This window comes from Entelurus aequoreus, linkage group LG01, assembly GCF_033978785.1.
Source record: "Entelurus aequoreus isolate RoL-2023_Sb linkage group LG01, RoL_Eaeq_v1.1, whole genome shotgun sequence".
In the NCBI taxonomy this organism is placed as follows: Eukaryota; Metazoa; Chordata; class Actinopteri; order Syngnathiformes; family Syngnathidae; genus Entelurus; species Entelurus aequoreus.
Window position 1 is genome coordinate 31,273,721 of NC_084731.1, and position 23,797 is coordinate 31,297,517.

The 23,797-nt window shown below is 40.3% G+C and overlaps 1 protein-coding gene across 4 annotated transcripts in view; it reads left to right on the forward strand.

Annotated features, from left to right (window-relative positions):
- The first annotated feature begins 675 nt into the window (after positions 1 to 675).
- Positions 676 to 23,797, forward strand: part of raly (RALY heterogeneous nuclear ribonucleoprotein) — a 58,552-nt gene continuing 35,430 nt past the window's right edge. For 2 of the 4 annotated variants that reach the window (XM_062063999.1, XM_062063835.1), the window contains exons 1-3: positions 16,848 to 16,904; positions 18,950 to 19,029; positions 19,136 to 19,219. In XM_062063999.1, coding sequence (XP_061919983.1) covers positions 19,144 to 19,219 — 76 coding nt within the window. In that variant the 5' untranslated portion in view covers positions 16,848 to 16,904; positions 18,950 to 19,029; positions 19,136 to 19,143. Of the gene's footprint in view, positions 706 to 16,847; positions 16,905 to 18,949; positions 19,050 to 19,135; positions 19,220 to 23,797 lie in introns of those variants that run through there. The other 2 variants (XM_062063752.1, XM_062063918.1) reach the window with 2 other exon arrangements.

Below are 23,797 nucleotides of genomic sequence, written 5' to 3' on the forward strand. Positions count from 1 at the left end.
TGACATTACCAAGGAACATTTGGACTTTGAAACAGTTTGAATTGGTTGAGAAATGTAGGAACTGTGGAGGTTTGGAAAATGCATTTTTTAATGGGAAAACAATGCTTGAGTTTTTGAATGTTTTAGTTTGAGCATTTAATAAATGTGCTAAATACGGATTGAAAAAAAATGGTCCATTCATAACGAAGGTAAAAAACATTATCTGGAAAATGTGGAATGAAAGCGCCTCAGTAACGTTTTCACATGCATCTTCAGGATGCTGCAGTTCATCGTTTTGATTTCCAATCTGCTCGTCAAAAGGTACCAGAAACTTCCAGGAGCTTCCACCTGCCCAACTTGTATCAGCCTGAGCCCCTCGAGGTGGCTCCACCTCCAAAGCGGCACCTGTTTGCGGACAGTGCGAGTCCGGGATGCTTTTGAACGCTCAACCCTGCTGCACGTCTTTGTTGTCATGGTGACGGTGAGGCGGGATGCAGGTGGAGCTCCACTAAGGACCAGTCAACACAAGTCAGCGCCACACAAGAGGGTTTCCCACTTCTGGCTCTTGTCGCGGTCCAAATGAGCTGAGTGTCCACGCTCCAATGACGCATGGAGCCACTGGCCCCTCCTCCCTGCATCCTTCCCTCCATGCTCACATTCGGTGGTCCATCAGAGGTTCACCAGCAGAGGAGCAGCTCTCCTCTTCTTCCTCTCCTGCGTGCAAAGGTAAGTCTTCTTCTCGCTCCTCTAATATTTCGCAACCTTATTCCCACGCATGAACTTTATGTAATATATGCATCACAATGCCATTTTCTATGTAATAAACATATATATATATATATACATTAAATATTTACTTTACATACATTCAGACATTTTCTTTACAACTTATCCTGTTCAGGGTCACATGAAGAAATTGGAGTCCACGCAAACTGACTTGGAGTGCAAACAGAAACCTAAAATGATTCATAACTAGGCGTTAATTATCATAAAACCGTGATTGAGTACCTCACTTTGAAAAACTCAAAGCGTGTTGGTGCTCATTTAAAAAACAACAACTTTAAAACCAATGTCTTAGAAAAATACATCACTCTTGAATCAACACTGTAGTTAATCCTATGATCAGTGTTAATTACAAAACTAAATGTGGGATATAAATAATAATGGAAATATAAGTGTTTGTATATATTATATTATTGGTACAAATGTTTATTTCACATGTCTTTACTGTGTATATATATATATATGTTATGTACAAGGTGTATTTATAATATGTTGTGTAAAGGAAATGTCATATTTTTATGAAGCTCATGTTGTATTTGAGATTGTTTATAGGGTTAGGTGAAATAAGTGCTCAGCTTCAGACTAAACCCTTTAGGTCTGTAAAATTGTCAATTTATGAATGTACAACTGTTTGTTTATGTAAACTGTTTGTTTATTTTGTTGACCACTGACCGAAGAAATAATAAACTAATTTCCCGGATAGCTAGCTAGCTTAAATGCGAACATGAACACATTAATGTCTTTGAAAAACTCAAAACGTGTTGGTGCTCATTGCCTGGATAGCTAGCTAGCTTAAATGCTAACATGAATACATTAATGTCTTTCCCCATTACAAACGACACCTGTTGTCTTTAATATTAAACACTCAAATACAGCGGTTCTCAAGTACCACCTCAGAAAAAACTTGGCTCTCCAAGTACCACCATTATGACTGACATGAGAATACAGTAGCGTTGTAGGCCTAAGTTTTTATTAAAAACAAAGCAGAGGTTTTATTTACCAGGTATATTTATTATTTTTGGCCACTGTAACATTCCACACAGTCTGAACAGTAACACTGTGTTTGAATATCGAAAAAAAAAAGTACTTTAATCAAATGATTCTTTGGTGTACCACTAGATCAGGGGTGTCAAACTCATTTTAGATCAGGGGCCACATGGAGAAAAATCTACTCCCAAGTGGGCTGGACTGGTAAAATCACGGCACGATAACTTAAAAATAAAGACAACCTCAGTTGGTTTTCTTTGCTTAGAAATAGAACAAGCACATTCTGAAAATTTACAAATCATCAGTGTTGGGACTAACGCTTTACAAAGTAATGCGTTACTGTAACACCGTTAGTTTTGGCGGTAACCTCCTAATTTTAACTACACAGTAGACACTCTGGGGGACTTGTACACATGCATGTGGGGGGGGGGGGGGGGGGGGGGGTTGTGGTTCGGCGCACCCCTCATTGCCTTGTCGGCCGGCGCGGATTCCGGGGACTGCGTTCTGGTGGCCTGCCAGGCTTTTATTAATTTATTATTATTATTATTTTTTTTAATGTGTATATATATGTGTGTATGTATGTGTATATATATGTATGTATATATATATATATGTGTGTATGTGTGTATGTATGTATGTGTATGTGTATGTATGTGTATATATATATATATATATATATATATTTATTTATTTATTTTTTATTTTATTTTTTTAAAAATATTTTTTATTATTTACTTACTTTATTTTATTTAATTATTTGTATTTGTTATTGTTAATTTAATTTGTATTTCATTTTATTATTATTATTATTATTATTATTATTATTATTATTTTTTTTAAATTATTGTTATTTTTGTTTAATCTTATTATTTATTTGTGTGTGGCGTCGCGGGGGTCTCGCTTCCTGTTGGGTGGGGTCCGTGCCCGTGTGGCCCGACCTTGCGCTGTGGGGTCTCTGTTGGCGACTTGATGTGGTGGCGGCGCGGCACCCGTGTCTGGTCTGGATACTGTGTCTCGGTTGTTTGGGCGGTGGTGTGTTTGTGCGGGTTTGGGTTGGGGTGGTGGGGTCTTTTGGTGGGGGGGGGGGGGGGGGGGGGGGGGTGTTGGTGTCTCTTGTTTGCGTGTTGGCGTTTGGGCTTGCTGGCGGGCTGGCGCTGGCTGGTATCTGTGATCCTGTTGGCGTGTGGTTGCCGGTCGCGTTTTTTTTTTTGATCGCTTTGATTTGATTGGGTGGTGCTGGCTGTCTGGGGGTGTTGTGGCTGCTGTTTCTGCTGCCGTTTGTTTGTGGTGTGGGCGCCCGTGGCTGCTGGGTCTGGTGCAGGGGGGTGGCTGATGTTGTGACTGGTGGCAGCGCGCGCGCGTGGTGGTTGTCGGGGCTGACAAACTGTGTATATGTATGTGTATGTGTATGTATGTATGTATGTATGTATGTATATATATGTGCATGTGTATGTGTGTGTATGTGTACATGTGTATGTTTATGTGTATGTATATATATATATGTATGTATATTTCTGGGGGTACGTTCTGGGCCTGCCTGTCGGGTGGGGGTCGGCGCCTCAGGCTACTGTATCCGGACTGCGTGTCTGGAGCTCCTGGGTCCCGCCGTCCATCCCTTCCGGGTGCCCATCTTGGTTGGGGCCTGCTGGGTCTGGTCCCTGCGTCTACTGTGGTGGCTTGGTGCTGCAGGGTATTCCGAGGTGCTGCGAGTCGGCCAGTTGTTGGGGTAGCGACCTTGTGTGTCAGCATGTCTGTGATCTTCTTTTAATTCTTTATTTATTTATTTATTTATTTATTTATTTATTTATTATAAATAGATTTAATTATTTATTTATTTATTTTCCCTTTTTTTTTTTTTTTCTTCTTTTTAAAAAAATATATTTTATTAATATTATTATTATTATTATTATTATTATTATTATGTATTTATTTATTTTATTTATTTATTCCCCTACCTCAGGGGGGGGAGACTCGGCGGGGCGGTTGCCGGTTGTTCCATCTCCATCGTTGGGGTCCCTGCGGGTGGGGTGGGTGGTTCCTGTGGCCCCGTGCTGGGTGGTCCTGTGGCGGCCGGCTTGGGTGGGGTGGCCGTGGGGTGGCCGTGGGCTGGCCTCGCCGCGCTCTCCGGGGGTGGGGGGGGGGCTCGTGGGGGCCCTGTTGCCGGTGGGGCGGGGGCGGTCTTCCCGTCCGGTTGCGGGGGGTCTCCGGGCCCCTCGGGCGGGGCGTCCCGCCTTTCTGTCCGTGTGGGGTGTGGTCTCTCGCTGGCTTGGGGTCTGGCTGCCCCCTGTTTTTCTCGTGCCTTGTCCTCTGCCGGGTGCGTCTGTCTGTGGCCTGCTGCTGGCCCTTGTGGGCGGCACGGTGGGCCAGGCTCTGGGGTTCCTGTCGCTGTCCGGCTTGGCTGCGTGGGGGCGGTGGCCCCTGGTTCCCTGGGCACCACACCTACTGTTTGTGGGATGGGTTCTCGGGGAGGCTGGGGCCGTACCCTGGCTCCCGCACACACTGGGAGTCAAATGTATTGTGCATGCAAATTCACATATACTCACACACATACATACAGACATACATAGGTACCTACGCTCCCACATACATATACAAATAAATACAGTACATATTTACACACTCAAAGTTCGTACATCCACACGCACATTCATTATACAAACATACTGTATACACATACTGTACATATACATTCACTGTAAAAACATACATATACACATACAGTACATATACACTCACTGTACAAACACACACATACACATACTACACATACATTCACTGTACAAACACACACATACATATACTGTACATATACATTCACTGTACAAACACACATTTACACATACTGTACATATACATTCACTGTTCAAACACACATACTGTATACACATACTGTACATATACATTCGCTGTACACACATATACACATACTGTACATATACATTCACTGTACAAGCACACATACACATACTGTACATATTCAAGTACATATGCACACATACACTCATGCACATAATCACGTTTCATCAAACATACATTAACGTTGTTGCCCTAGGGTAAACTGGGTATAACACATGGCACACTGACAAAGCTTAACCTATTGTTACTATAACAACCTACAAGGTTAAGGTTGCTTCTCTTTCTTCCCCTCCATTTTTCTGCATTCTTTCGTATCTCAAGTTATCATTACGTATATGTATTGTTGCATTTGAACAATTGTATTGTTGATAATAAAGGTAAAGTACTGGTATTGTTTATTATCAATAGCACTATTTCTATTGGTATTCATATTGCTCCATTTTTAGTGTAATAATGCTCAGTTCTGTATTTTTTTATTTATTTTCGCTAACTGCTTATTTGCTATTACTTTTACCATCATATTTGTACATGTCGTATTTGCTGATGTTGCTCTGTTGTTGTTGTTGTTGTTGTTGTTGTGTTTGCTGTTGTTGTTTTTGTCTCTCTGTCTAATCCCCCTCTTGTCCCCACAATTCCCCCCTTGTCTTCCTTTTTCTCTCTTTCTATCCCCTCCTGCTCCGGCCCGGCTGCACCAAATGATAATATAAATACATTTAATAAAGTCAAAATACAAGTAAGGCAACAAGAGAAGTATCCTACACTTCTCTTTTGTAAAGTAAATATGAACAGCCGATATGGGCATCTACATCTGCTATATGATTTGCCCGAGAAGCTGGGCAGGACATTAAAAAAAAAAAAAAAAAAAAAAAGTTTTGGCGATAACTAGTAATCCATCCATCCCATCCATTTTCTACCGCTTGTCCCTTTTTTGGGGTCGCGGGGGGTCGCTGGAGCCTATCTCAGCTACAATCGGGCGGAAGGCGGGGTACACCCTGGACAAGTCGCCACCTCATCGCAGAACTAGTAATCTAACGCGTTATATTTTATATTCAATAACTCAGTTACCGTTACTACATGATGCGTTACTGCGTTATTTTACGTTATTTTTTATGTAGTATTGGCTAGAAACAGAAGATCTGAGTGTGTTTTATTGGAGCGCTGCAGTGTCGTCCTTCTGAATCTCTTGTGTTACAAGCTGGAGGCGCGCTCTGTGTGTGTCTGGGTGTGGGTGTGGGGAGGGGATGGGAGGGGAGGGGGGGGGGGGGGGGGTTGCGCAATACAACGTAAACCGTTGGCCAACCAAAAAGTTACTTTTTGGTTGGCCAAGCGGTACGTGGGACGATAGGCTGTCCTCACTCAGGTCCGCATGGATCTGGAGGGGGCGTGCCTTAAGTCCGGCTGGAAATCGGGAGAAATTCGGGAGAATGGTTGTCCCGGGGAGAGGCACTGAAATTCGGGACGGTTGGCAAGTATGACATATTCTCACTTCTTTTCTTTTGTCGAGCACAAAGAAAAGAACATTTGAGTTAAATGTAAGTTGTGTCTTGGATCAAAGATCCCGTCTACTGCCCAAAACAACAATTCAAATCTGCCTGGTTAGGCTTTGTGTATGTCACGTGTGCCTTCCTTAGGTGAAGCCAGGTTTACAGCTATGTTGTTATTATGCTGATTGTTACTTATGTATGATATGTTGCAGCTATTTAAAATAGTTTTGTCAATTTGTTCTGGCCTGAAATAAATTGGCCCTTTGAAACATATCTTTGTCTTTGTGTGTTGTATGTAGACCACATTGCAGAGTTCAGTGATGCAAATGCATGTCAAGTTGATCAACACATTGTATTATTCTCCAGTGCAATAACAGTACTGAAATGAAGGCTAAAAGGGCATTAATGGGAGCTTTAAAAAAAAAAAGATGGAAAAAAAAAAGTAACGAAATAGTTACTTTTCACAGTAACGCATTACTTTTTGGTGTAAGTAACTGAGTTAGTAACTGAGTTATTTTTGAAATAAAGTAACTAGTAACTGTAACTAGTTACTGGTTTTCAGTAATTAACCCAACACTGCAAATCATAATGTTGTTGTTTTTTTGTTTTTTTTGACATTTACATGTTGCGGTTAATAGTATTATATCTTTATTTGTTGTTATTTATACTTTCTGGATAAATTATCAGTCAGCTCATTGGTGTTAATTTTCAATCTATCAAGATAAAAAAATAATATCAAAATCAAATGACAGGATGTTATTTATGTAGTTTGCTCATTTTCCTCGACTGGTGCACTAACATCCTGTGGTTTTTTTGTTTTTTTTTTACATATGTAGCATCATCTACAAAGATACAAAGAATTGCTATTGCGACATCTAGTGGACACATTTAGAACAGCAGTTTCTTTCATTCAAAAATTTCGGCTCATTTTTATATTGAGCAAACTCATCCCGCGGGCCGAATACAACCCGTTCGTGGGCCTGATTCGGCCAGCGGGCCGTACATTTGACACCTCTGCACTAGATAGAGCCTGTGTACCACTAGTGGTACGCATACCACAGTTGGAGAGTAACTGCTCTAATAGCGTTACTAATTAAAACAGAAAAAGATAATATATGAAAAAACTCTATATTTAAGGTTTCTTTTGCCAAGGAAAGAACATTTGTGTGTTTGTGCTGCTTATTTATTTTAAAGAACACGTGGTTAAAAGATTTCAGTGTGTGTATAAGCACTTTCACCGCATATTCAAGAACACCGTGATAATAATGATAATAACCATGATCATATTGGTCACAAAAACCGTGATCTACAATTGTAATATGGAGCGTTATATCCCTTGTACAGTATATCAGTATGTGAATGTGATGTATAACGTAAAGCACTTTGGGTATCGTGCAGGTATAGTAAAAGTGCTATATAAAATAGATAATTTACCATATACAGTCTATAGTGTTTCATAGCTGACAGGAATGTGATCGCTCCCAGACAGCTATATTTGGGGTGCACACGTTTGCAGTGTTTGTACATGTGTACTTACTACTATCACCAAATAGTGGTAGTAAGTACAAAGTATCTACCCAGTAGAAGTAGTAAGTACATAGTCAGGAACATATGTGTACAGAGCTAACATAGGCAAAGAGATAGAGAAGTTTGTGACACTTATAAAGAATGTTGTAAAGATAAATAAATATTATTAAGTTGTCAATAGTTAGTTTAGTTCACTTTCGTTTATGGACTTCAATGACATAGAGCTCCTGGTAATGGTTCATAATCCAATGTCCGAAAGGGAGTAGGCATAAGCAGAGCTTATTCAATCCTACTCCTTCTCCATATCACATCAGTCTCTAAAGAGCCTCTCTTTTGCACTGTTCTCCGAAATCTAAAACATGGAATTGATAAGCTGGTCTCTCAACTCAATTGACAAGATCTTCTCGATGAGAAGCACAGGTTCAGGGGAACCTGCCTGTCCTGTTTGCTGCTGGATACATGAGAGACTCTTGGGAGAAGTGGCGAGTCCTGTGCCTGGCAGTTCTTTCTGTCGAAGACATTGAAGATACGTATCTATCTATTTGGAACGGTGATAACAGGTCATCTGCTGACTGGATTGAGCGTTGCCCTGGTCTATCGAGATCTCTGGAAGACAATGGCAGCCCTTCAAGGAGCCCAAATGCTGCCTTTCGCAATGAATGGGTTGGCAGAGTCACAGCTCACAGAATAAAATCGCAAATTGGATAACATCTCGGAGAAGCTTTCCACTCTGCAAGTCAAAATTATGATAAATTTGAAAGCCAGAACGGACCACTCGCTCTGACAAACCATTGGAATGTGTTTGCTTGTCTAACCAAAAACAATTCGACTCCCTCTGCAACGGCCTAGGCAAGGCTGTGCTGAACACCCCAGCAAGACTCGTGCAGCGAAAGACGCCCTGAAAAATCCCTTCCCTCTTCTTCAAAGACATATGTTATTTTCTGGTCTCAACTCAACACCCCGACCCCATTTAATTTCCATGCTACAAATTGATCAACAAAAAAAGGTTCACTGTAAGCCCATTTGGCAGGCCGGCTAAACTAAATGTGGTGGTGCGTTTCACCACAGTTATAAAAAGGTTGAAAAATATTCTTTAATGTCCTTTAGATTTTTCCCTGGAAAAGGTTTATGAAAAAAAGCCTAGTGATGTTTTTTCATATAATTTAACATTTAACCAAATCAGCGTGCACTCATGGAGGTAGACGCTTCTTTCTTTGAATGCCACTAAAAGGCCTCTCAGTTTGATGGGAAGACATTCCACGGATGCTCTTTTAATGAGGGGAATACCTGCGGGAGTGATTCCATACAATGCGGAACGATAAAAGCATCAAGTGTCTATAATATGTTCTCATCTGGACAGATCTATCCCACCCCTGACACACACATTTTGCTCCTCAGCAAAACTCAAGAAGCTCTTCCACAAGATTTCACCTTTTTGTGTTTCATAACTGAACTACAAAAACACTCAGAGAATGCAGATCTCAGCCAGGTCTTACCTCCCATTAGTAAAAAAAAGTACTGAATCCTGAATCCATATCCCATTTCCTAAAGGTTTATTCAAAATCCAGCCATAACTTTTTGAGCTATCTATAGCAAAATGAAAGAAATTACTGCCTTTGTGTCTTGGTCGTAACGTAAACGTAAGTTAACATAGTAGACAATATCCAGATCAGCCACAAAATGTATTGGCTGTTTTCTTATTCCATTTCAGATATTTCCAAAAAGTTGGATGAAAATCTGCCCATAACTTTTTGAGTTATCTATAGCGTAATGACAAAAATATTTAGCGGGGCCGCTGTAGTACAGACACACACACAGAAATGTAAACGTAAGGTAACATCGTAGAAATGATCTGGATCAGGGCCAAAATATAATCACTTGTTTCTTATCCAATTTCGGACATTTACTGAAAGTTTTATAAAAATTTGCCGATAAAATTTTGAGTTATGTTGCTAACTAACAGACAAATCAACCACAACTATCAAATTGTGGTCGCCACAACAACAACATAATAATAATAATAATAATAATAATAATAATAATAACACCTACGGGTAGGGCTGGATACAGAGTGGTGTGCTGTCAGGACCAGCAAGGACTTCCCTGCTGGCCTAACATAACCAGAAATCATGATCATAATTAAAGACAAAATTATTTTTTAATTTACTTTCCCTAAATATCTAAAAGTATTCATAATCTCTTCATGTCCTTTGAGACACTTGTGATTTAGGGCTATATAAATAAACATTGATTGATTGATGATGATGTCATATTATGCTCCTTCCAGTGCTGTTGTTTTTAGGTTATAGTTTTTATCCAATCAGAATTCAGCAAGCTTATGTTGCCATGCTGTACGAAATCTGCCCGAGGCCTTCAGAATCAACAATGCTGGCGTCTGTGCGCTGTAAGTGAACAGACACAAACATTTGACAGACAGTTGCGATAGCCAATCAGATCGCAAGTTGTTGTCAGTAAGGCCTTCTAGCGATGTTATGAGCGAGGTAACATAAGAACTCCATTACCCAGCATGCCTCGCCCTGTTTAGGTTGTTGAATGTAGCCATGCCATGCAGCTGGATGTTAGTGATGAGCACGCTGTGGAGTAAACTTTAAGAACTCAGCCTACACGCCTCGTCTGCATCTTTTATGATTAGACAAGACGACACATATATTTGCAAGGCCATTTTCAAGAAGGATATTTAAAGAGAAACTACATCTTGTGAGACGATGTCGGCCAACCCCGTAAGGTAGCTCAGCTGTCCCGGCGATGAAATGGGGAAATGCCCCCCACACAACGAGCGGCACCACTGCCTTATACGGCTCGAATGGGTTCTAGAAATTGTGAGTTAAAATTGTACTTTTTTTTTTTTTTTCACGTTTAATATTTTTTTTGCAATTTTAATTTTGACAGTACCACAAAAGATGTTTTAATTGCTGATGCAGGTTTATTGATTTTTAAATGCGCCAGAAAATAACCCGTTTTGTACACTGTTGATGTGATCCAATGCCCAGTAAATGTGTTCCTGTATATTATTTCTCCAGCAATGGTCATGTGGTGACATAAATGATGGTATTTTGAGAGGTAATCATTGAAGTCGGACATCACTGAAGGCTTAGGTGGGAAAGGCACTACTTTTATAGGCACCGACTAAATCCCATCGGTACTACAGTGCCATATTTGGATAACATTGTTTCTTATGACGTCACGTCCGGTTGCAGGCTAACCATCCGTTCAAACACTTGGTGGGCAAACAATCCCTCTAGCAGCACTCAGATCGGACTCAGCCAAACGGGCTCTAGGTAATGTTGTAATTTTCCATGTCAACAAAGCAAGTATGTCTGATAGAAAACGCTCCAATGTACAGTAAGGCTCCACTTTTCAAAATGCGCTAGCTTGATACTAATTTACATTGGATATGCCATAGACATGCTACTATTTAGCATTTGTGAATTCACATGGCGATTTCAACACCTCCAAATTTGGTAATGAAAACTACAACTAAGATGCACGGAGTGATCAATCAATCAATCAATCAATCAATCAATCAATCAATCAATCAATCAATCAAAGTTTACTTAATCACAAATGTCTCAAAGGGCTGCACAAAACTATCAGTGCTACTTTAACTTTAACTTAAAAAGCCACAACGACATCCTCGGCTCAGATCCCACATTTATTACATGTATTAAAAAGTAAATATATTAGTAATTCAATTACTTTTTTGGTTAAGTAACAAGTAACTATAGTTAATTACTTTTTTTTTTATTATCTTGAGAACACTGGTGGTAACAGTAATGTGGTGTTCAACTTCAAACTAAACACTTTGTTTAAAATATTGATTGAGGTTTTTCAATGTTTTTAGAGCGCTTAATAGGCGGAATAAACCGGCTCCCATTGGCTCCATTGTTGGCTGACTTTTGCTAACGTTTATTTACGAGTTGGGATGTATATAAAAAAAGAAAAACCTATGTGTGCTTGTCTCACATAGGGATTGTAAATGGTAGGCAAAATTCCCCAAAAAGTGCAGTTCCCCTTTCTTAAGCTCCATCACAGAACCAATTAGGCTTGTAAGTTGAGGTATTACTGTAAGTGATAATAAAACATAATAATATAGGCGTATAAAGACTCTCCATAACGGTCTCATCAACAAAGTGTGTTTATGAGTCACAGTGAGTTTAAGATCTGAACTATATAATCATATTAAGTGTGTGTGTGTGTTTAGTGTAAATGTTTCACTGGAGGTGGATACAAATGTGTCATTTGTACAAAGAAAAATAAATTAAAATATAATGGGAAGTGAATTAAAAAATATCTTTACTAACATTGGTAATAAGGAATCTGAATGTAGAAGTACTGATAATATTCATAGTAGAGAACTGTATAATAATTATAATCATATTCAACTAGATTTGTGTGACAACATCAATTATAACTGTAATTCAAATGAGTTTGGCAGTGATGTAGATCCAGACTGCAATCTTTACAATAACATTACCAGAAACTCTGAGTACTACACAGACGAACAATTTAAATGTGTGAATATGGACAAATCTTTTACTGTAATACATTTTAATAGCCGAAGCTTGTATAAAAATGTTGACAATATTAGTGAATATCTGAGCCAGTTCAAAAAATGTAGTATTGTTGCAGTCTCAGAGACTTGGCTCGATGAGAACAAGTGTTGTGATATGAGATTGGATGGTTATGAATTATTCACCACAAACAGAGTTGGAAAAAGGGGAGGAGGAGTAGCACTTTTTGTAAATCATGATTTAAAATGTTGGAAAATTGACAGCAAATCAACTGCTATAGCTGGAATTTTTGAATGTATTACTGTAGAAATTGAAGTAGAAAAAAAAAAAAAAAAAATGTTAGTTGTGTTTATAGAACACCTGGATCATGTCTAGACACATTTAATCAAAAATTGGACTATTTGTTTAATAAGTCAAACAAGCTCCATATTGTGTGCGGTGATTTTAATATTAATCTTCTGAATCCCATGGACAGTACCAAAACAACCGATTTTATAACAGGATTGTACAGTAATAATTTTTTTCCCCTTATCATAAAACCTACCAGAATAACAGTAGACTTTGCCACACTGATAGATAACATTTTCACCAATCAACCTGAGAATCAAATAACAGCAGGACTACTACTCAATGACATAAGTGATCATCTACCTGTATTCAGTATTTTCCACAATTTCTTTGATCAGAGAGGGACCAAAAAAGCAGTTCAATATAGATTTGTTAGACATCAAACGCCAGAAACTATGGCAGCATTCAAGTCTGAGTTATGTGCTCAAGACTGGGGGAGGTTTACACCTCCACAGACCCAGATGAGGCATACGAACATTTTCTCAACATTTTCATAACATTGTATGATAAGCACTGTCCAATGAAAAAACATTACATTAAGGACAGCACTGTTAAGGACAAACCATGGATCACAAAGGGACTATTGAAGTCCTGCAAAAAGAAAAATGATCTTTACAGAAGACATTTAAAGCACAGAACCAAAGAAACTGAACACAAATATAAAACGTATAAAAATAAGTTAACACAAATAATAAAGCACAGCAAAAGAACATATTACTGTAACCTATTAGAACAACATAAAAATAGCATCCAGGGTACGTGGAAAGTTTTGAATGGTATCATTAAAAAAAACATGACAAATAAGGAACATCCAAGCTATTTCATAGAAAATAATCAAACTATAAATGACTCTAAGGAAATAACGGATGCTTTTAACACTTTCTTTGTGAATGTTGGACCTAATTTAGCAAATGAAATTGTACAACCCGAAAACGGTGTCAAATTTAATGAACATACCATTCAAAGCAACATAGAATCGTTTTTTATTTCCCCCGTCCATGAAAGTGAAATCACAGAAATTGTAAATTCTCAAGAAAACAAGAAGTCAACAGACTGCTGTGACTTGGACTTTTCTCTGATCGGGGAAATTGTTGATTTTATAGCTGTTCCCTTCACTTATGTATGTAATATTTCTTTTATAAAAGGTGTTTCCCCAAAGAAAATGAAAACGGCAAAAGTTATTCCCATCTTCAAAAGTGGAGATAAGCATCAGTTCACCAACTATAGGCCTATTTCTATACTCTCACAATTTTCAAAAATCCTTGAAAAATTATTTGTGTCAAGATTAGACAGTTTTATTGACAAGCATCACTTGCTAAGTGAACACCAATACGGCTTTCGACCAAACAGGTCCTCTTCCATGGCAGTGATGGAACTAGTTGAGGAGGTAACCACTGCAATTGATAAGAGGGAGTTTGTTGTTGGCGTTTTTATTGACCTGAGCAAGGCCTTTGACACCATCGATCATACATTGCTTTTAAACAAAATGCAGAGGTATGGTTTTAGAGGTCTTGCTCATGATTGGTTGAAAAGTTATCTTGGTGGCAGAGAACAGTACGTGCATATGAATAATGTAGATTCAGATAAAAAGATTATAACACATGGAGTACCCCAAGGTTCTGTATTGGGACCAAAATTGTTTTTATTGTACATTAATGATATCTGTAAAATCTTTAAAAAACTCAACTGTATTCTCTTTGCTGATGATACAAGTCTGTACTGTTCTGGGCAAGACCTTGGCCATCTCTTAGGGACTGTAGAGAGTGAACTCCACATACTAAAGCAATGGTTTGATGCCAATAAACTACCAATCAACCTAAATAAAACAAAATATATAATTTTTGGAAATAGGAAAAATAACAAACAGTGTCATATAAGAATTGATGATATGGAGATAGAAAGGGTGTATTCAACAAAATTTTTGGGAATCCATATAGATGATAAATTAAATTGGAAACTGCACATGAATATACTTAAGACAAAGATGGCAAAAAATATTGCTATGTTACATAAAATAAAAAACTCCGTAAATCAAAAGGCTCTTATCATGTTATATAATTCTTTTGTACTCCCTTATCTTAATTATTGTGTCGAAATCTGGGGTAACAATTACAAAACAAACATTAAATCTATATTCTTACTTCAAAAGAAAGCGATTAGAATTGTAAATTATGCAGATTATCACGACCATACCAATGCTCTGTTTATTAAATTAAAAACATTAAAACTGCACGATCTTGTTGACCTCAACACTGCTATTGTGACGTACAAAGCTCATAACCACATGCTGCCTGGGTGTCTACAGGAGAGGTTTAAACCCAGAGAGAATCCCTATGACCTCAGAGGTTCAGCTGTCTTCCAGAAAGCTAAGATAAGAACAAGCTTAAAAAGTAGATGTGTTTCTGTCAGGGGGGTTCAACTGTGGAACAGCTTGGATTATTCCTTAAAATGTTCCAGTTCTATTCACACATTTAAAAAACACTTTAAGACCAATGTCTTGAAAAAATATATCACTCTAGAATCAACACAGTAGTTAATACTATGATCAATGTTAATTCAAATACTAAATGTGGGTTATAAATAATAATGGAAGTACAATTGTTTGTATATAGTATATAAATTGGTACAAAGGTTTAACATGTCTTCAAGGATATTTCACATGCCTTTACTGTGTATATAATTGAACTGTGTTTATGTTATGTATAATGTGTATTTATAATATGTTGTACAATGGACATTCAATAATTTTCGGAAGTTTATTTTGTACTTGACATTGTTTATAGGGTTAGGCGCAATAAGTGTTCAACTTCAGCCTAAAACCTTTCGGTCTGCAACATTTTCATTTTCAATTTAAGAATGTACAACTGTTTGTTTATTTTGTTGACGATTGACCGAAGAATAATAAACTTGAATATAGCATACATGTCTGCAACAAGGTGGAATTGGGGTAAAATGAGTATCTACTGTAACCCAAAACAACATGACTTAGGTGTAAGATGAGGATCTTCTGTAATCCACACCAAGAGTGTATTTTTAACCCAACATAACTACAAAGTGTAGAAAATACTACTTGGAAAATGTAGTAAGCTAAGCTACTAGTTACTCTCATTTAATTGTAGCTACATAGAATTGTAGCAAGCTACACTACAAGCTACACGGCAAAAGTAGCTTGCTACATCCACATTACATATATATAAATATATATCTCAACTTAATGGACAACTTTCCACCAAACAAATAGGCAGATAATAAATGCTCAGTTTGATTTTTTTTGCAATAAACACAAACTGAAAACGTGCCCTCTGTCTGGATTCTCGACATTTTACCATTTTTTTAAACTTGCAAAGTTGCAATACAATGTACAAAATGAGGGTGTCATGTCTGTGTGATCATGTTTTGTTTTAGTTATGTTCGGTTTTGTTTTTGGACTGTTTGTGCACTCTTGTTTTGTCACCATGACGACCGATTAGTTGCACCTGTTTTCACTTTCGGTCTCACACACCTGTTGTCAATCATGTCTGTATTATTTAAGTTCATTGTTTTTAGTTAGTCTGCCTGGCGACATCACACTTTATGATCACTCTGCTTCATGCCATGTTTACGGTTTCATGCTTAGTTCACGCTGCTCATTTCATAGTCCATGCTGCCCTGTTCACGTAATCGCAAGTAAGTTTTGTTTATTAATGCCACAGTTAGTGTTTTTGTTTCATTGTTCATAGTTTCTGCCTTTTGTGCAAGTTTTGTTTCATTAGCCAAGTTTTTGTACTTCCGCCTTGTGCGCGCTTTTTGTTTATTCCTTTTTGTAGTCATTATTAAATCTAATCATTTGCACCACGGGAGAACAAATCACGCCAAAGTCCTAGTCTTGACAGAGGGAGGAGACACTGGAAACAAAGTAAGTTAAAGGCAGTTAAACAATAATAATAATAATAGTATAAAAAAAACCCAAAATATATGCCATCTTTTGGAATGGGGACAGAATAAATGACTGTTTCAACAAAAACCACAGTGGCAGAATGACAATAACCTGGCCAAAGGAAAAGTACATAACAATTGTCTCACTAAACAGACATAAACAAACTCCATCTTTACGTGAGCATAAATCAATAAAAGTGAACATATTTTTGGGCCAGGACTGGAATCCTATATGACTTTTTTTTTACCAGTAAGCAGCATGGAGTAATTGGCATTGACACTTTCCCATTGCCTCCCTATTAGTGGTTTGCTCACACAGCTGTTAGTCAGAACAAATTGGAACATTAATACTATGTTAAAAATAATGTCAATTACAGGGTGGACCCCGCCTTCCGTCCGAGTGCAGCTGAGATAGGCTCCAGCACCCCCCGTGACCCCGAAAGGGACGAGCGGTAGAAAATGGATGGATGGATGGATGGACATAAAAGTATTGGTAAATGGCCTTTTGATGCACCCTGGAAGAAACATAGTTTTTAAAGCAAAACCCTCGCCTCATGTTATTTCTACGAGCAAGGTGTGTTTGAATTTGTTTCCTGGTATTAAAGCGTATTGACCCACCCTAGCTTGCCTACTCGCTACTCGGAAATGTAGTTAAGCTACGTAGCATCGCTACATGTAGCTTTTTACCGCCCATCACTGGATGCAATTTACAATCAAACAGCTGGTGTGTAAAAAGTACAATACTTACAGTATAAACACTTTGTAGGGCAGGTTTAAACACTGTCGCCTATACACTACTGCCATCTATTGTCTTAGAATTGCAAGTGCATCCGAAGTCCACCATATATTACTTGTAAATGAGACTCAGGAGTATAAGAAATCAAGATACAACAACTTGATCGCACAGTTATCATTACCAGTTCCTTGTTTAATGTTAAATAAATATTTTTTTTAAATTATGAAACCAATTAACATTTATTAACACATGAACACATACAGAAGTACCAAAAATCGGTACCGTCGAGTATTGGTATCGATTCCCAGGTACCGGGATCGTATCAAATCATACAGAAAAAATGGAACACCTTTTTGTTAATCAGACACATAAAAATCAACCCAAAGTAGTTAATATCATAATTAAAAAACCAGACATCTCTGCTTTTTAATATTAGCATAATGGCTTCTTGTCTGATAACATTTAAACTTTTTTTTTTCCTCACATCTTGTCACCCTTTTAAATTTGTATTTTCTAGTGTAATCTTTTGCCATGTTAAATTCTATCTTTGTCACTGAGATGACGACATCGATCTCTCCTGCTACGTATTCTTATTATCTGGCAGAAGATGCTAAACAGTTAGCGCTAGGGCTGTGAATCTTTGGGTGTCCCACGATTCGATTCAATATCGATTCTTGGGGTCACGATTCGATTCAAAATCGATTTTTTTTTCAATTCAACACGATTCTCGATTCAAAAACGATTTTTTTCCCGAGTCAAAACGATTCTCTATTCATTCAATACATAGGATTTCAGCAGGATCTACCCCAGTCTGCTGACATGCAAGCAGAGTAGTAGATTTTTGTGAAAAGCTTTTATAATTGTAAAGGACAATGTTTTATTTACTGATTGCAATAATGTAAAGTTGTTTTAACTATTAAAGTGAAAATATTGGACACAGTGTGTTGTCACTGTGACACTATTGTTCATTTTTTTTATTTTTTATAAATGTCTAATGATAATGTCAATGAGGGATTTTTAATCACTGCTATGTTGAAATTGTAACTAATATTGATACTGTTGTTGATAATATTCATTTTTGTTTCACTACTTTTGGTTTGTTCTTTGTCGTGTTTGTGTCTCCGCTCCATTGCTCTGTTTATTGCAGTTCTGAGTGTTGCTGGGTCGGGTTTGGTTTTGGAATTGGATTGAATTGTTATGGTATTGCTGTGTATTGTTTTGTTGGATTGATTAATAAAAAAATAAAAAAATAAAAAAAATTAAAAAAAATTAAAAAAAATTACTAATCGATTTTTTAAAAATGAGAATCGATTCTGAATCGCACAACGTGAGAATCGCGATTCGAATTTGAATCGATTTTTTCCCACACCCCTAGTTAGCGCTAAATCTGTATACCGGTAGGTTAAGTAAAAATAAAAATCACAGATATTTACAAATTACATGTAGTTTGAATGGAATTAATATGCTTTAAAAAAAAATTGTGCAGCTCGAATATAAAACGTCAGTCTGGTATTCAACATAACCAGTTCTATAATGAGGCTTTATTCCTAATTGACTTCCCTGTACTTCACAAATGAAGGGGTAGAGGTTAAATCAATGATGCTGAGGTTGCGGACACTGCTGACATCTTTATCCCACTTCCCTGTTTGTGTGTGTCAGTGTGTCAGTGTGTGCGTGCGTGCGTGTGTGTGTGTGTGTGTGCGTCTGTGTGTGTTGCCTGGAAGAAAACAATGACATTTATGACCTGATAAAATACGTGATTCACTGCCATGACAGCAACATATCATTCCATATACCCTTAGGAAGATTCATATATTTGGCCAGTGAGTGTCCATCAACGTGTCACACATTCTCCCAGAAGCCATCAGTGTGAGTTGAAAAGGTCAGTGAGGGGAAGAAGAGGTGAGGCGCTCCACACATTAAGGACATTAGCGGAAGTTAATGCTCCTCATCTTCCCTCATACTGCTTGCTGCTACTTATTTCCCAGGAAATAGGATGTCTGGGGACAAAGGCTGCTCCCAGGGAGGACAGGAGGAGGAGATGATGGTGGGGATGAAGGGAGGAGTGACAGGTGAGATGAGATTTACAGATGATGAAAATTCCCATTGATCCATTTTTGCTGACAGTGGGTGGTTTATTTGTAGCAGTAATGACGTTTTTCTGTCAAAGATACATAAAAAAGCCATCTTCATAATGAATGCAGTGTTACGACCCGTGCACCTGGCCATTCTTTGTTTTAGTTTTGGGGTGTGTTTCCTGTGTTTTTGGCTTCACCTACTCTTTTACGGTCTTATTTTGGTTCCACTTCCTGTATTGTTTGTATTCTGTTTGCCCCAGCTTTACTCTCTTTCTGAGCGCTTCCCTCCTCACCTGCGGCTTGTTTGCGTCGATTGTCTCACCTGGTGTTGAAGGGCTTTTTACGTCAGTCTCTTTTCTTTGTTGGTTGTGGGATCATTCCAAATGTTAGGAGAAACTTTCACCGTTTGTAGCCTTTTTTTGACTTCTGGTTTTACATTTCTTTCTTGTTAGCTCTTTTCAGTTTTTTTTCTTGCACAGTGTCCCTGTGTTTGCTTTATGCATATCCCTGTTGCTCTCTACCTCAGATGTTGGACTTTTGGGCATTAAATACTTTTCTGCCTGCACGCTGCCTTATGTCTCCTGCCTTTTGAGGCCACGACCTCTGCTACAAAGAGCATTCCTAACAGAATAATCCCACATACAAATATCGGTTTGATAAATGCCCACCTGGAATTAGTGTACGCGGCCTGGGCTATGACTCAGCGCAGTCTTGGCTCAAAACATTCTCAAGTCCAATCCAAAGAGGTTCATTAGGGCTTCAAAAAATTATGCAATTTGTTATTCTTGTGTGTGTTTACTTCACGTGACAACCTCTGAGGAAGGCAACAGTTGTAGCCCAAACCGTCAGGTATGGAAGAAAACACACAGGTCCGCACGGTAGAAGAGGGGTTAGTGCGTCTGCCTCACAATACGAAGGTCCTGAGTAGTCTTGGGTTCAATCCCAGGCTCGGGATCTTTCTGTGTGGAGTTTGCATGTTCTCCCCGTGACTGCGTGGGTTCCCTCCGGGTACTCCGGCTTCCTCCCACCTCCAAAGACATGCACCTGGGGATAGGTTGATTGGCAACACTAAATTGGCCCTAGTGTGTGAATGTGAGTGTGAATGTTGTCTGTCTATCTGTGTTGGCCCTGCGATGAGGTGGCAACTTGTCCAGGGTGTACCCCGCCTTCCGCCCGATTGTAGCTGAGATAGGCTCCAGCACCCCCCGCGACCCCGAACGGGACAAGCGGTAGAAAATGGATGGATGGATGGACACAGGTCCGGCTGTAAGAATAACAAATTGCTTCTGATGTCCATTACGGAACACCGCTGGCGCCAGAAACACGCAGGGGGACGCACACTCCACGTCCAAAGCGGCAGACACATGAGGAGGCTCCCGCAGATGATGCGCCCAGTTGGGACATATTTTCTTTAACAGCCAGTCAACAACAGTGGGCCAGGGCTCAAGTTCCTCCCACCTCACCCGCTCCACGGTTTTCCGCAACCCCTGCTTTTCCTGGTCTGATTCCACCACCCAGATTCCCCAAGGCCTGGCCCCCGCCAACTCCGGCTACCTGACTTCCAAAGACCCACCCACCCTTAGCTTCTGCCCCCGCTAAGGTTGCGGGTCAAAAGCTCCTCTCTCCAGTTCCATATAGCGTCTGGAATCCGCTCTTTGAGGAAGGAGTGGGGGGGAGGTTCAGCTGTGCGACTGGGGAGGCATAGCTCCTTCCAACGTGGTCGCCTTCCACCTCTTTACTAACGGGGGCGTCATCAGCTCATGCTTCAGCTACACTTCCTGCTCCAGCACCACAATCCACCAGAGACTCTCCAGAGAAGTTAAGCTTCGACGCCCACCCCAGCCAAGCTCGCTCCAGCTTGTACGCACACTCCAGCCAAGCTCGCTCCAGCAAAGCTCGCTCCAGCTTCGACGCCCACTCCAGCCAAGCTCGCTACAGCTACGACGCCCACTCCGGCCAAGCTCGCTCCAGTTTCGACATTCACTCCAGCCAACCTTGCTCCAGGTTCGACATCCACTCCAGTCAAGCTTGCTCCAGCTGAAAAGTCTGTCCAGGCCAAGCTTGCTCCAGCTTTGATGCCCGCTCCGCCACCAGCTACTCCAGTGGGCCCGCAGACGCCACCACTATTCCAGTGGGCCTGCAGACGCCGCCAGTCTCGACGCTTCCTGCCCCAGATCTGCAGACGCCACCAGTCTCGACGCTTGCTACTCCAGCTCTGCAGACGCCACCTGTCTCGACGCTTGCTGCTCCAGCTCTGCAGACGCCACCAGTCTCGACGCTTGCTGCTCCAGCTCTGCAGATGCCACCGGCCCCAACGCTTGCTGTTCCACCTCTACAGACGCCACCTACCCCAACGCCTGCTGCTCCAGCTATGCAGACGCCCACTCCCCCGACGCTTGCTGCACCAGCTCTGCAGACGCCATTGGTCCCGACGCCTGCTGCTCCAGCTATGGAGACACCACAGGTCCCGACGCCTGCTGCTCCAGCTCTGCAAACTCCACCAGTCCCGACGCCTGCTGCTCCAGCTCTGCAGACACCACCGGTCCAGAGGCCTGCTGCTCCAGCTCTGCAGACACCAAAAGCAACTCTAGTGGGTCTGCCGACGCCGCCATCCTCGTCTCCAGTGGGTCTTCCCACGACGACGCCATCCTCGTCTCCAGTGGGTCTTCTCACGACGCCGCCATCCTCGTCTCCAGCGGGTCTTCCCACGACGCCGCCATTCCCGTCTCCAGCGGGTCTTCCCACGACGCCGCCATCCTCGTCCCCTGTGAGTCTTCCCACAATGCCGCCATCTTCGTCTCCTGCGGGTCTTCCTACGACGCCGCCATCCATGTTTTGCAGCTCTGCAGTCAGCTCGACTTCTAGCCCAGCCATCAACTCTGCAGTCAGCTCGACCTCTAGCCCAGCCATCAACTCTGCAGTCAGCTCAACCTCCAGCCCAGCCTTCAGCTCTACAGTCAGCTCGACCTCCAGCCTAGCAGTCAGCTCGACCTCCAGCCTAGCAGTCAGCTCTGCAGTCAGTGTACTATTACCACCTGTGTTACGTTCCACGTAGTGGTGGTTTTTGTTTTGTGTTTCTTCTATTGTTTGTACAGGTCACACTCAATCACTGCCTCTGCTGCCAATCAACCGGTTCCTGTTCCCAGCTGCTCCTCATTTCAGCTGTTGATCAGCCAGCCAATCCCGGTCCACCATTCATCCTCCTGTGCTGCTTAAAACCACCTGCTCACCACTGGATGGGGGATTCTTTTTCTGACATGCTGTGTGGAGCTTTGTCTTTGACGTTACTTTGTTTTGTAATCTTTTTTGTTAAGCTCTTTGCTAAACTTGTGCCACCTGTTTTTTTGTCTTCCTTTTTGTTTTACCTTTCAACTTTTGTAAGTATATGCAGCCTAGTCTTGGGAAAGGTTAGACAGAGGCCTCTATACACTACACACGTAGGATTTGTTTATGTATAGAGACACCAGGCTTAGTGGTGGCTGTCACCCTTGTATGTTTTGGACCCCCTCTTTGGCTAGAGTAGGTAGGTAGGTTTTTGGTTTATGCTAATTAAATAGCTTTAGTTAGTCAGCTAACCTTTCTTTTTTAGAGTTGTTTTTTGGTATGTTTTGTTCATTTCTTTGACAGGGCCTGTATTCCCAAGCTAGGCTAGTTGTAATCCCCCCACCCCCATGGTTACTTTTCAATAACACTAGTTTTTGTTTTCAATTCTTGGCTTTGGTATCTTTAGTTTACAACTCATTTGGTTTATACACTTTTATGTTGCGTTCCCCTACGATCCCTAGACTCTGAGCCATCTGGGAACGTAACAACCTGTTACGCTCGACCATTCTTTGTTTTAGCTTATGGGTGTGTTTCCTGTGTTTTTGGCTTCATTTCCTGTTTAACACTCTTATTTTGCTTCCACTTCCTTTTTTGTTTGTATTCTGTTTGCCCCAGATTTACGCTTTCTTTCTGAGCGCTTCTCACCTGCAGCTTGTTTGCGTTGATTGTCTCACCTGGTGTTGGAGGGCTATTTATGTCTGCTTTTCAGAGGAACTTTCACGGTTTGTAGCATTTTTTGACTTCTTGTTTTGCATTTCTTTCTTGTTAGCACTCTTCAGTTTTTTTTCTTGCACAGTTTCCCTGTGTTTGCTTTATCAGAATCAGAAATCTTTAACAATCCCCAAGGGGAAATTAATATTTTTGGCGCCCCTTACAAAAAAGGTGAGAAAAAAGGTAAACTGCACATCCCTGTTGCACTCTACCTCAGATGTTGGACTTTTGGGAATTAAATACTTTTTTGCCTTATGTCTCCTGCCTTTTGAGGTCACAATTTCTGCTACAAAGAGCATTCCTAACATGCAGTGTTTCTTCCATCATAAAGCCTGCAGGGCCCCCTTCAATGGCACAACCCGCCCTCAAAGAAGGTCAAGTTAATTAAATTAAATTTTAATTTAAAAAAATCTATGCTATAGTGCTAGTTTCCAACAAAAACAATCTGAATCATTTTAGTAAAGAACAAGTCTATACATTGTTCTGTAATTTATTATCTATTTTTAGATATCGATTACAGTACTGTGGTACCTCAAC